General features: G+C 49.4%; 1 protein-coding gene across 2 annotated transcripts in view; it reads right to left on the reverse strand.

Annotated features, from left to right (window-relative positions):
* The window catches only part of COL5A2 (collagen type V alpha 2 chain), a 266,184-nt gene that overhangs the window by 169,644 nt on the left and 82,153 nt on the right, over positions 1-14,387 (reverse strand). Inside the window, exon 1 of one of the 2 annotated variants that reach the window (XM_063932734.1) lies at positions 12,645-13,242. The exons of the other annotated variant lie outside the window; for it this stretch is intronic. Within the exon in view, the coding sequence (XP_063788804.1) occupies positions 12,645-12,801 (157 nt within the window). The 5' untranslated portion in view covers positions 12,802-13,242. Of the gene's footprint in view, positions 1-12,644; positions 13,243-14,387 lie in introns of those variants that run through there. 2 annotated transcript variants of the gene reach the window in all.

A 14,387-nucleotide genomic window follows, 5' to 3' on the forward strand; every position in this document is an offset into this window, starting at 1 on the left:
CATATATGCAAATTATTTTGCATCTTATTCATTATGTCTATAAATAGGACCACATGTCCTCAAACAAAACAGGGCCCACGGGGGCGTCGGCCCACCGGGAATCTTCCCTGTAGACCCTATGGCCAATCCGCCTCTGCTTGTAAATGACTGTCGGCAACCCGCACCTCCGGCCAACACGGACGGCATTGCATCCTGCCCACTATTTGCAATTACTTTGGAAGACAAAATGCAATCCAGTGAGCTCTGATCCCACAGACTATGCGCAGGTGTAACTTCCATGGGATGTACATAATGTAGTGAAATTGTAGAGTGTGTCAGCAGTATTCCTTAGCGAATCATGTGTGACAGTGCAGTAGATCTGAGCGAGGTTTATGTGCCCCTAGAACGGATGTGGATTATTAGGTCTACACTAAAAAGGTCTACAGTCAATAGTTCACGTGGATGGTAAAGTATGAAAACGTTGAAATAGTTTTTAAAAAAACATGTGTTGACCATATGTGTGTCGACCATTATCATGTCACTGTTTAACTGCCTGCCTTTTACATGTCGACCTTTTCACCATGTCGACGTAATGCATGTCTACCGGTCGTGGTAGAGCTATTGACTGCGGACCTTACATCGTCCGGATACCGCCTAGAACACGCATGTCTTCCTTGAGCACATGGAAAAAATATCTGTTTCCTCGTCACACGGATGTCGTCGAGGAAACAATTTCCACAGGCAGGATAGTACAAAGCCCTGGACATTGCCTGGAAATGGGAAACTCTGCAAACATGGCATGTACAGTAGTATGCACAGGGAATTGTTTTGTTACAGGTGATGGGCGGTGTCGGGGAGACACGGGTGGGTGGGTCGGCGCACTACACTTCAGACGCACAAGCTTGCACAAAGTTTGGCTGGTGGGCTGGGAAGTAATTACTGTACATCTGCGAGGAGTGAGAAGGGGAAATAATTTCGCAGTAATTGCCATCTGTCCCTATAGGTTCATTCATGTCTGAGGTTAGGAATGCTGCGGCCGCACTAGCTGTAGTACGCCTTGTGTGCGCAGCACTGGAGATAAGGCTTGGAATTTGGCAAAGGACCAGAGTGGAATAACTAGCCCCAGGCTCCACTGGGATCATCCAGGAGTCACTATCTCACTACTATACTTAGGCGCAATCAGGCATCAATCATATCTGATACCGAGCGCAGTTACCTTTTACTGTGATTGTATGACGCTCTGTCACATGTTACATACAAGCGCTGTACACAGATCTCTACACATGGAACATTCTGACTATAAATACAGATTCATCCAGGAGTCTGGAACTATTAAATTAGGAGGGTGCAAGCAGAAATCCGCGTTCAGTGCACGCTCGGGGCTATCCGCAGGTCTTCTGTGTGCAGTAATTGGGGGGGAGGGAGTTTGGTTTAGGCATCACTCGTGGGCAGGGCAGTCTAGAGCCGGGCTGAGCCCAGGTACTTTTCAGGAGGTGTGGCCAAATCACAGGAGGTGTGGTCATGTACCCTTAGAAACAAATACTGAAAAAAATTGTATTTTAAACAACTCCGTGGCTACACTGCAGCCCAGTGCATAGCAGAGTGTGCTGGGCTGAGGAGAAGAGCTGCAGGTAAGGGGGAGGGAGCCTGGGCCCCTACTGGACCCTCATTGGGCCCCTCCATCAGACCTGGGCCCGGGTAATTTGTACCCTCTCCCCCCTCTCTCTGCAACACTGCTCGTGGGGGGTTAGTGATAGGCTGCACGGGGGAGGGGTTAGGGTCAGGCTGCAGGGAGGGAGGGTCAGGGTTAGGCACCTCCGGAGGGGTGGGTGGGGGGGTTTAGGCAATAACGGAGGAGGATTAGGGTTAGGCTGCGGAAGGGGGGGTAGGTTTAGTCAGCCCCCCAGGGGTGGCGAGCTGAAATACGTGGAAACAGACCCGTTTGGGCGCCCAAACTGACCTTTACACACTCGCAGCCATTAGTTTAGTTGGGTTTAGATGTTTGTGCTCCTAACCCCGACTCTAATGGTCGCGATCAGAGCGATAAGTGGGGACAATTGAATATCTCCTCGCGATCTCCCATCACTTTAGACGGGAGATCGGGCGTGAATAAACAATTGAATTCCTCCCTATGTGTACAGCCTCTGCATACCAGCAAATGCGCGGATTTCCTCCATGCAGCAACACATGAATTACAGAGATTCTTATTCCACGTCCTGTCCTCTGTTATCTCCATCATAAGCAGTGCTATGGCCAACTGTGCTATGCCCCATATAGCCCAATTATAGCCTCATATTACCACCGTACAGCCAACATACAGTACAGCCTTATAATGAACCGTATGACACTGCAATGCTACAAGGGGCGACACCAGTGCCTCATAATGCCACCACTGGGGTACACCTGTGCATCATAATGCCACCACTGGGCTACACCTGTGCATCATAATGCCACCACTGGGGTACACCTGTGCATCATAATGCCACCACTGCGCTACACCTGTGCATCATAATACCACCACTGGGCTACACCTGTGCATCATAATGCCACCACTGGGCTACACCTGTGCCTCATAACGCCACCACTGGGCTACACCTGTGCCTCATAATGCCACCACTGGGCTACACCTGTGCCTCATAATGCCACCACTGGGCTACACCTGTGCATCATAATGCCACCACTGGGCTACACCTGTGCCTCATAATGCCACCACTGGGATGCCAGGCTACACACAGTCAAATGGAATATATTGTATATGATAATAAGACACAAATAAGGAACAATGGAAAATGCAGCCAGGTCATAAGTCATCTTCTAATGCACTAACCAGCAACGTGTCCTGTTAAATCCAGCTCTGGTGTAACAGTACAAGCTGCCAGCAAATGTTCCTACGTATGCGTCACACCGCACTATGGGGGTGACTTAGCGGCGTAGAGAGAGATAAAGTAGCAGCCAATCATCTCCTAACTGCCATGTTACAGGCTGGGTTTGAGAAATGACAGCTAGGAGCTGATTGTTTGATACTTTATCTCCCTGCACTTTATCTCTCCAAGGCTTAGTAAATAAACCCCAAAGTATCAACCTATCAGCTCCTAAATGTCATTTTTCAAAAACAGGGGGAGATGTACTAAGCAGTGATAGCAGTGGAGAAGTGAGCCAGTGGAGAAGTTGCCCATGGCAAACAATCAGCATTGATTTAACATTTATCATTTGCATACTATAAACATATACAGAGCAGCTGACTGGTTGTCGTCATGGGCAACTTCTCCACTGGCTCACTTCTCCACTTTTATCACTGTTTACTACATGTCCCCCTGTTTCTGAAAAATGACAGTTAGGAGCTGATAGGTTGATACTTTGGGGTTTATTTAGTAAGCCTTGGAGAGAGATAAAGTGGAGGGAGATAAAGTGCCAAACAATCAGCTCCTAACTGTCATTTCTCAAACACAGCCTGTAACATGGCAGTTAATTGGTTGGCACTTTATCACTGTGCTCTTTAGCACTCTCCATGACTTGATAAATGGGCCTCACAGCCTGTAACGTGGCAGTTAGGGGCTGATTGGCTGGTACTTTATCTCTCTAAAAACCTTTGATAAACCTCTCCCTAAGTGGGAGATGTATCAGACCTTGGAAAGAGAACCAATCAGCTTCTATCGGTTGTGTTATAGACTGTGTTAGATAAAGCTTATTGGTTGCTATGGGCAACCTCACTTTATTTCTCTCAGAGATTTGATATATCTATCCTTAAGAGCTTCTGTTTGTGCCCAGTTGTAGCTGCACAGAGACTTATTGATCTCCGCGCCATGGTTCCAGTGCCAGCCCCAGTGGGCAGCAGTATGGCCTGTATAACTTTCCCACGGCCTCCTCTCCATGCAGCCTGTATCATCGCCGGCTGCGGGGGCAGCACAGGGGGCTCAGCGTGGAGACCCGTGTGTCGTCAGCTCTGCAGTATGTCTCCCACAGTATTTCCCCCTATCCGCTAACAACCTGCACTCACAGCTCTGTTGTCCCTGAGGCCTTTTACCACATGAACAAACAACAGCGCAATTATCTGCTGGTGGTATCTGGAGACAGTGGCTGGTGTTTATTCAGCTGTAGAGAAGGAAACAAGTGCTTCTCCTGGTATTAATCAGGCAGAGAACTGGCACTCACCCGCTTATACCAGGGGTGTATTATAATAGTAAATGACACAACTTCCGCATGCGGTGCTATCGGCGGAGCACCACCTGGAGCAGTATAATATAACAGTGCGGGAAAGACAGAGACGGTCGCTGGGCCTGGCTGCACCAGGACTACCCGGCTATGAGACAATCTGACACTCGGGTGTTTCTATTACAGAAGCCAGGATAATAAAATCTTAATAGTTTTGGGGAAAGAACATTTTGACACTGACAATAAAAGTGGTATTTATTCACAGCGATTGAGGGGCCTATTGAACAATGGGGTCATTCCAAGTTGATCGCTAGCAGATTTCGGTCGCTGCGCAGTGATCAGGCAAAAAATCGGCACTTCTGCGCATGCATATGCGGCGCAATGCGCACGCGCGTCGTACTATTACAACGAACGATGTAGATTCACACAAGGTCTAGCGAAGCTTTTCAGTCGCACTGCTGGCCGCAGAGTGATTGACAGGAAGTGGGCGTTTCTGGGTGTCAACTGACCGTTTGCAGGGAGTGTTTGGAAAAACGCAGGCGTGGCAGGAAAAACGCAGGCGTGGCTGGGCGAACGCAGGGCATGTTCGTGACGTCAAAACAGGAACTGAACAGTCTGAAGTGATCGCAAGCGCTGAGTAGGTCTGGAGCTACTCTGAAACTGCACAAAATTATTTTGGAGCCGCTCTGTGATCCTTTCGTTCGCACTTCTGCTAAGCTAAGATACACTCCCAGTGGGCGACGGCTTAGCGTTTGCACGGCTGCTAAAAACTGCTAGCAAGCGAACAATTCGGAATGACCACCAATATTGTGACGTTCCCCCTCGGTTAATAATTTCTCATCATCGCAGTAACAAATAATTATAGGGCCTAATTTACTAAGGATTGCAATTGCAAAGCAGTCCTTGGCCTTGACACTCCCGGAAAATAGGGGAGACACACTCTGTTTTTTCACCCGACCATCAGGGTAAATGATCAGCGATCCTCATTGAATCACCCTCTTAGTAGGGAATTTAACAAATGTCTCTTACTAGGACACAGTCGTCAATAGGAGCCAATGCCAGGAGCCGGTGCAGAGGAATAGTTAAAGGGACAGCTTACGGTGCCCCTTTACTTCCTGGTACGGGCCTGGCATGCGCGGCTGTATCGGATCGTACGTGTGCCAGTACAGACTGGAGGAATTGTGCAATACAATAGCCCAGGGATAGGCAACCTGTGGCTCTCCAGCTGCTGTGGAACTATACTCCCCAGCAATCCCTGACACAGTTTTAGCACGCTGTAACAGCAAAACCCTGTCAGGGAATGCTGGGATGTGTAGTTCCTAACGATGGTGCTAGTCCCCAGGACCAAGAGTCAAAAAGATAAGCTTGGTAAATTGGCCCCCATAGACAGCTCTGGTGACTTCGTGTGCGAACATTCTCATAATAAATGGCCAGACTACATAAGAAACGCAGCACGCGCATGAAAACATCCGTTTCAAGTCTAGTTTCACAAACAAGGTTACTATCCGTAAATATTCATTACCAATATCTTAGCACCATGAAGTGCTGGCACCTGTCAAGGGCCCTTACAGTCCAGAGTTCTTAACAGAAACATCCTCACATTTCTCCGGACGTAGGGCCTAATTCAGACCTGATCGCAGCAGCAAATTTGTTAGCAGTTGGGCAAAACCATGTGCACCAGTGGCGTGCGGTGAGGTCAGTGGCTGGTGAGGCACTGCAGCCATAATGTCCGCCAAGTCCTGCCGACGACCCCAACCCAGGTTGAAATTACCGGGACTTCGACCCAGGAGTTCACCAGGTTCGGAGACACTGGAATTTCGACCCAGGTTGACCATTTCACACAGACGAAATACCCGTTTTGGTCTGCAATTACCGGGTCGAAATTCTTGACCCGGTCATTTGCTCTTCTGTGTGAAAGTGGGGGAGGTCAGACAGAGCCCGGCAAAACAACCCGGCACTAAAATGCCGGGTAATTACACCCTTTTCAGACAGAAATCCCGGTAAGTGTCACATAAAAAAAACAAGATTTTACTTACCGATAAATCTATTTCTCGTAGTCCGTAGTGGATGCTGGGGACTCCGTCAGGACCATGGGGATTAGCGGCTCCGCAGGAGACAGGGCACAAAACTAAAGCTTTAGGATCAGGTGGTGTGTACTGGCTCCTCCCCCTATGACCCTCCTCCAAGCCTCAGTTAGGATACTGTGCCCGGACGAGCGTACACAATAAGGAAGGATATTGAATCCCGGGTAAGACTCATACCAGCCACACCAATCACACCGTATAACCTGTGATCTGAACCCAGTTAACAGTATGACAAACGTAGGAGCCTCTGAACAGACGGCTCACAACAATAACAACCCGATTTTTTTGTAACAACAACTATGTACAAGTATTGCAGACAATCCGCACTTGGGATGGGCGCCCAGCATCCACTACGGACTACGAGAAATAGATTTATCGGTAAGTAAAATCTTATTTTCTCTGACGTCCTAAGTGGATGCTGGGGACTCCGTCAGGACCATGGGGATTATACCAAAGCTCCCAAACGGGCGGGAGAGTGCGGATGACTCTGCAGCACCGAGTGAGAGAACTCCAGGTCCTCCTCAGCCAGGGTGTGCCCCTGACCAAGTAGCAGCTCGGCAAAGTTGTAAAGCCGAGACCCCTCGGGCAGTCGCCCAAGATGAGCCCACCTTCCTTGTGGAATGGGCATTTATATATTTTGGCTGTGGCAGTCCTGCCACAGAATGTGCAAGCTGAATTGTACTACACATTCAACTAGCAATCGTCTGCGTAGAAGCAAGAGCACCCAGTTTTTTGGGTGCATACAGGATAACAGCAAGTCAGTTTTCCTGACTCCAGCCGTCCTGGAAATCTATATTTTCAGGGCCCTGACAACATCTAGCAACTTGGAGTCCTCCAAGTCTCTAGTAGCCGCAGGTACCACAATAAGCTGGTTCAGATGAAACGCTGACACCAACTTAGGGAGAAACTGGGGACGAGTCCGCAGCTCTGCCCTGTCCGAATGGACAATCAGATATGGGCTTTTGTGAGACAAAGCCGCCAATTCTGACACTCGCCTGGCCGAGGCCAGGGCCAACATCATGGTCACTTTCCATGTGAGATATTTCAAATCCACAGATTTGAGCGGTTTAAACCAACGTGATTTGAGGAATCCCAGGACTACGTTGAGATCCCACAGTGCCACTAGAGGCACAAAAGGGGGTTGTATATGCAGTACTCCCTTGTCAAATTTCTGGACTTCAGGAACTGAAGCCAATTCTTTCTGGAAGAAAATCGACAGGGCCGAAATTTGAACCTTAATGGACCCCAATTTGAGGCCCATAGACACTCCTGTTTGCAGGAAATGCAGGAATCGACCGAGTTGAAATTTCTTCGTGGGGCCTTCCTGGCCTCACACCACGCAACATATTTTCGCCACATGTGGTGATAATGTTGTGCGGTCACCTCCTTCCTGGCTTTGAGCAGGGTAGGAATGACCTCTTCCGGAATGCCTTTTTCCCTTAGGATCCGGCGTTCAACCGCCATGCCGTCAAACGCAGCCGCGGTAAGTCTTGGAACAGACATGGTACTTGCTGAAACAAGTCCCTTCTTATCGGCAGAGGCCCTGAGTCCTCTGTGAGCATCTCTTGAAGTTCCGGGTACCAAGTCCTTCGTGGCCCATCCGGAGCCACGAGTATAGTTCTTACTCCTCTACGTCTTATAATTCTCAGTACCTTTGGTATGAGAAGCAGAGGAGGGAACACATACACCGACTGGTACACCCCTGGTGTTACCAGAACGTCCACAGCTATTGCCTGAGGGTCTCTTGACCTGGCGCAATACCTGTCCAGTTTTTTGTTCAGGCGGGACGCCATCATATCCACCATTGGTCTTTCCCAACGGTGCACAATCATGTGGAAAAAACTTCTCGATGAAGTCCCCACTCTCCCGGGTGGAGGTCGTGCTGAGGAAGTCTGCTTCCCAGTTGTCCACTCCCAGAATGAAAACTGCTGACAGTGCTATCACATGATTTTCCGCCCAGCGAAGAATCCTTGCAGTTTCTGCCATTGTCCTCCTGCTTCTTGTGCCGCCCTGTCTGTTTACGTGGGCGACTGCCGTGATGTTGTCCCACTGGATCAATACCGGCTGACCTTGAAGCAGAGGTCTTGCTAAGCTTAGAGCATTGTAAATTGCTCTTAGCTCCAGTATATTTATGCGGAGAGAAGTCCCCAGACTTGATCACACTCCCTGGAAATTTTTTCCCTGTGTGACTGCTCCCCAGCCTTTCAAGCTGGAATCCGTGGTCACCAGGACCCAGTCCTGAATGCATAACTGTGGCCCTTTAGTAGATGAGCACTCTGCAGCCACCACAGAAGAGACACCCTTGTCCTTGGAGACAGGGTTATCCGCTGATGCATCTGAAGATGCGATCCGGACCATTTGTCCAGCAGATCCCACTGAAAAGTTCTTGCGTGAAATCTGCCGAATGGAATCGCTTCGTAAGAAGCCACCATTTTTCCCAGGACCCTTGTGCAATGATGCACTGACACTTTTCCTGGTTTTTGGAGGTTCCTGACTAGCTCGGATAACTCCCTGGCTTTCTCCTCCGGGAGAAACACCTTTTTCTGGACTGTGTCCAGAATCATCCCTAGGGACAGCAGACGTGTCGTCGGAGACAGCTGCGATTTTGGAATATTTAGAATCCACCCGTGCTGTCGTAGAACTACTTGAGATAGTGCTACTCAGACCTCCAACTGTTCTCTGGACCTTGCCCTTATCAGGAGATCGTCCAAGTAAGGGATAATTAAGACGCCTTTTCTTTGAAGAAGAATCATCATTTCGGCCATTACCTTGGTAAAGACCCGGGGTGCCGTGGACAATCCAAACGGCAGCGTCTGAAACTGATAGTGACAGTTTTGTACCACGAACCTGAGGTACCCTTTGTGAGAAGGGCAAATTTGGACATGGAGGTAAGCATCCTTGATGTCCAGGGACACCATATAGTCCCCTTCTTCCTGGTTCGCTATCACTGCTCTGAGTGACTCAATTTAGAATAGGTCTCACCGAGCCGTCTGGCTTCAGTACCACAATATAGTGTGGAATAATACCCCTTTACTTGTTGTAGGAGGGGTACTTTGATTATCACCTGCTGGGAATACAGCTTGTGAATTGTTTCCAATACTGCCTCCCTGTCGGAGGTAGACGTTGGTAAAGCAAACTTCAGGAACCTGCGAGGGGGAGACGTCTCGAATTTCCAATCTGTACCCCTGGGATACTACTTGTAGGATCCAGGGGTCCACTTGCGAGTGAGCCCACTGCGTGCTGAAACTCTTGAGACGACCCCCCACCGCACCTGTTTGTACGGCCCCAGCGTCATGCTGAGGACTTGGCAGAAGCGGTGGAAGGCTTCTGTTCCTGGGAATGGGCTGCCTGCTGCAGTCTTCTTCCCTTACCTCTATCCCTGGGCAGATATTATGGGGACGAAAGGACTGAGGCTGAAAAGACTATGTCTTTTTCTGCTGAGATGTGACTTGGGGTAAAAAAGGTGGATTTTCTAGCTGTTGCCGTGGCCACCAGGTCCAATGGACCGACCCCAAATAACTCCTCCCCTTTATACGGCAATACTTCCATGTGCCGTTTGGAATCTGCATCACCTGACCACTGTCGTGTCCATAAACATCGTCTGGCAGATATGGACATCGCACTTACTCTTGATGCCAGAGTTTCGCATATATAGAAATGCATCTTTTAAATGCTCTATAGTCAATAAAATACTGTCCCTGTCAAGGGTATCAATATTTCCAGTCAGGGAATCCGACCAAGCCACCCCAGCGCTGCCCATCCAGGCTGAGGCGATCGCTGGTCGCAGTATAACACCAGTATGTGTGTATATACTTTTTAGGATATTTTCCAACCTCCTATCAGTTGGCTCCTTGAGGGCGGCCCTATCTGGAGACGGTACCGCCACTTGTTTTTATAAGCGTGTGAGCGCCTTATCCACCCTAAGGTGTGTTTCCCAACGCGCCATAACTTCTGGCGGGAAAGGGTATACCGCCAATAATTTTCTATCGGGGGAAACCCACGCATCATCACACACTTCATTTAAATTATCTGATTCAGGAAAAACCACATGTAGTTTTTTCACACTCCACATAATACCCTTTTTTGTGGTACTTGTAGTATCAGAAATATGTAACATCTCCTTCATTGCCCTTAACAAGTAACGTGTGGCCCTAAAAGAAAAATACGTTTGTTTCTTCACCGTCGACACTGGAGTCAGTGTCCGTGTCTGTGTCGACCGACTGAGGTAAAAAGGACGTTTTAACGCCCCTGACGGTGTTTTAGACGCCTGGACAGGTACTAATTGGTTTGCCGGCCGTCTCATGTCGTCAACCGACCTTGCAGCGTGTTGACATTATCACGTAATTCCTTAAATAAGCCATCCATTCCGGTGTCGACTCCCTAGAGAGTGACATCACCATTACCGGCAATTGCTCCGCCTCCTCACCAACATCGTCCTCATACATGTCGACACACAAGTACCGACACACAGCACACACACACAGGGAATGCTCTGATAGAGGACAGGACCCCACTAGCCCTTTGGGGAGACAGAGGGAGAGTTTGCCAGCACACACCAAAAACGCTATATTATACAGGGACAACCTTTATATAAGTGTTTTTCCCTTATAGCATTTTAATATATATATACATATCGCCAAATAAGTGCCCCCCCTCTCTGTTTTAACCCTGTTTCTGTAGTGCAGTGCAGGGGAGAGCCTGGGAGCCTTCCCACCAGCATTTCTGTGAGGGAAAATGGCGCTGTGTGCTGAGGAGAATAGGCCCCGCCCCCTTTTCGGTGGGCTTCTTCTCCCGTTTTTCTGAGACCTGGCAGGGGTTAAATACATCCATATAGCCTCCAGGGGCTATATGTGATGTATTTTTAGCCAGAATAAGGTATTATACATTGCTGCCCAGGGCGCCCCCAGCAACGCCCTGCACCCTCCGTGACCGTTGGTGTGAAGTGTGTGACAACAATGGCGCACAGCTGCAGTGCTGTGCGCTACCTTCATGAAGACTGAAAAGCCTTCTGCCGCCGGTTTCTGGACCTTCAATCTTCAGCATCTGCAAGGGGGGTCGGCGGCGCGGCTCCGGGACGAACCCCAGGGTGAGACCTGTGTTCCGACTCCCTCTGGAGCTAATGGTGTCCAGTAGCCTAAGAAGCCAATCCATCCTGCACGCAGGTGAGTTGAACTTCTCTCCCCTAAGTCCCTCGATGCAGTGAGCCTGTTGCCAGCAGGACTCACTGAAAATAAGAAACCTAAAAACTTTTTCTAAGCAGCTCCTTAAGAGAGCCACCTAGATTGCACCCTGCTCGGACGGGCACAAAAACCTAACTGAGGCTTGGAGGAGGGTCATAGGGGGAGGAGCCAGTACACACCACCTGATCCTAAAGCTTTAGTTTTGTGCCCTGTCTCCTGCGGAGCCGCTAATCCCCATGGTCCTGACGGAGTCCCCAGCATCCACTTAGGACGTCAGAGAAATATATATAATATCCGTCTGGAACGGGGAAAAACATGAGGAGACCACAGGGGGATGAGATGAACATAGGGGGAACAAAAGGCGGAGACCAGAGGAAAACGGGGAAAATCAGGCAGATGGGAAAAAAGAGAATGATAAACAATCAAAATGCATATATACATAAAATATCAGTGAGTGCCAGATAACAGATTTGTGTGTAACATACAGTATGTGTGTGTGCCCATCCACCGCAGATATAGCCATGAGTGTGGCTACATCTGTAAGTATATATATATATAGAGAGAGAGAGAGAGAGAGAGAGAGAGAGAGATAGTCCTCCAGAGTCCCGCTCTCGCACCGTAGGCAGAAGCAGATTATATATATATATATATATATATATATATACGCACTTTAAAAGTGTTTCGGAGGCACCGCTCTTGGTACCTCCAGCTGTCAGTGTTAAGGGGCCGGAAGTGGGGGGCAGGGCCAGGCATTGGGCAGCAAAAACCCATTGATAAAAGTCCCTATAAGCGGCACCTAGCTGAAGTGCCGCTTTGACGGGGCGTGCTTTCAGCTCATATGGAAAGCACGCCCCTGTCCCTGAGGAAGCTATAATTGGGCAGTGGTCGATTTGGGGAGGGGGCACCACAGAATGTGCCCGCCTGTCATCTGGTAAGTTTTTTATACTAAATTTACATTATACTATTTGCGCCATCCCCGTCCGTTGTTCCCCAGCCCATCCCGCAGCCTTTCTCCCTGCACCGTGTCAGCCCCGGCAGAGGGGGCAGGGGCGTATCTAACTGGTGGTGGTGCTACTCGTGGATCTACAGGGGGGGGGGGGTGTTGGTCTGTGTGACAGGACAGAGGTGTGTGTAAGTATTTATATCATACATTAATACGTGGCCCCGAGGCGGTATATTTCCTGTGGGGTCTTAATCTGGCTCTGCCACTTATACATTTTATATGCTGCCACACATTGCTTTTATTTACCTTTGGTTGGCTGTGGCTGGGGGCAGTTCTTCCAGAATGGCAGGTTCCTTCTGAAAGTTATTTCTCCAGGGCCAACAAAAGTGCAGGAGGCAGAGCCGGCAGAGAGAAGATGATGGAAGGAGTCAGGAACAGCTGAGGCCATGAGCATGTTCAGCATGGTGGGTGCGCACAGACAGGCACCTGCAGGCACTGGCTGCACTACTCTCCATTGTGTAGTGTGCGACGCAGCCCAGTCTTTGGACACAGAGGTAGCGGCAGACGGCAGCGGTGGGGACCCCTGTCCTGTGAGGAGAGAGGGAGGGAAAGCAGCGCAACTGAGACAGTTCCACTTCTGCGCCTGCGCAGAAGCTATTTCCCAACGTTGCCCGATCGGAGCTGAGCGCCGATCGCGGTAACCAGCCAGGCAAAGGAGTGAGTGATGGCCATGGAGGGGGAGTCGGGACCGGCCAAACGGGGACCGACCTGAAGTCCCTGCGTCTCAATCCGCCCCTGCGAGTCTGGGACGTAGATCCACGAGTAGCACCACCACAAGTTAGAGACGCCCCTGCCCCCCTCTGCCGGGGCTGACACGGTGCAGGGAGAAAGGCTGCGGGATGGGCTGGGGAACAGCGGACGGGGACGGACGCAAATAGTAATGTAAATTTAGTATAAAAAACTTACCAGATGACAGGCGGGCACGTTCTGTGGTGCCCCCTCCCCAAATCGACCACTGCCCAATTATAGCTTCCTCAGGGACAGGGGCGTGCTTTCCATATGAGCTGAAAGCACGCCCCGTCAAAGCGGCACTTCAGCTAGGTGCCGCTTATAGGGACTTTTATCAATGGGTTTTTGCTGCCCAATGCCTCGCCCTGCCTCCTGCTTCCGGCCCCTTCAGACTGACCGCTGGAGGCACCAAGAGCGGTGCCTCCGAAACACTTTTAAAGTGCGTTTTTACAAATGTAAAAATGATTAAAATAATATAAAAGCCAAAGCATTTACTTATGACACAGAATATGTCATAAGTATCTTCTTTGTATTATTTTAATCATTACTATCAGGGGAGGCACTGCCTCCCCTGACTGCACGTCCCTGATGTGCACTGCAGGTGGGGCAGATGTAACATGTGCAGAGAGAGTTAGATTTGGGTGGGGTGTGTTCAAACTGAAATCTAAATTGCAGTGTAAAAATAAAGCAGCCAGTATTTAACCTGCACAGAAACAATATAACCCACCCAAATCTAACTCTCTCTGCACATGTTACATCTGCCCCACCTGCAGTACACATGCTTTTGCCCAACGGGTGTGGTATTGAAAGTCGACAGTAACTAGTCAACAATGTCTAGGTCGACCACTATTGGTCGACAGTAATTAGGTCGACAGGGTATCTAGGTCGACAGGGTCTTTAGGTCGACATGTTCTAGGTCGACAGGTCAAAAGGTCGACATGAGTTTTTAATGTTATTTTGGTGTCGTTTTCTTCGTAGAGTGACCGGGAACCCCAATTAGTGCACTCGCTTCGCTCGCCATGCTTCGGGCATGGTGCCTTCGCTCCGCTACCGCTTCGCTCGGCACAGATTACTGTTCCAATCGTAGTCCACGTGGATCATTAAGTATGAAAAGGTTCAAATACAGAAAAAAATTGTGAAAAACTCATGTCGACCTTTTGACCTGTCGACCTAGAACATGTCGACCTAAAGACCCTGTCGACCTAGACACCCTGTCGACCTAGTTACTGTCGACCAATAGTGGTCGACCTAGACATTGTC

The sequence above is a fragment of the Pseudophryne corroboree genome, chromosome 7 (assembly GCF_028390025.1).
Source record: "Pseudophryne corroboree isolate aPseCor3 chromosome 7, aPseCor3.hap2, whole genome shotgun sequence".
NCBI lineage: Eukaryota > Metazoa > Chordata > Amphibia > Anura > Myobatrachidae > Pseudophryne > Pseudophryne corroboree.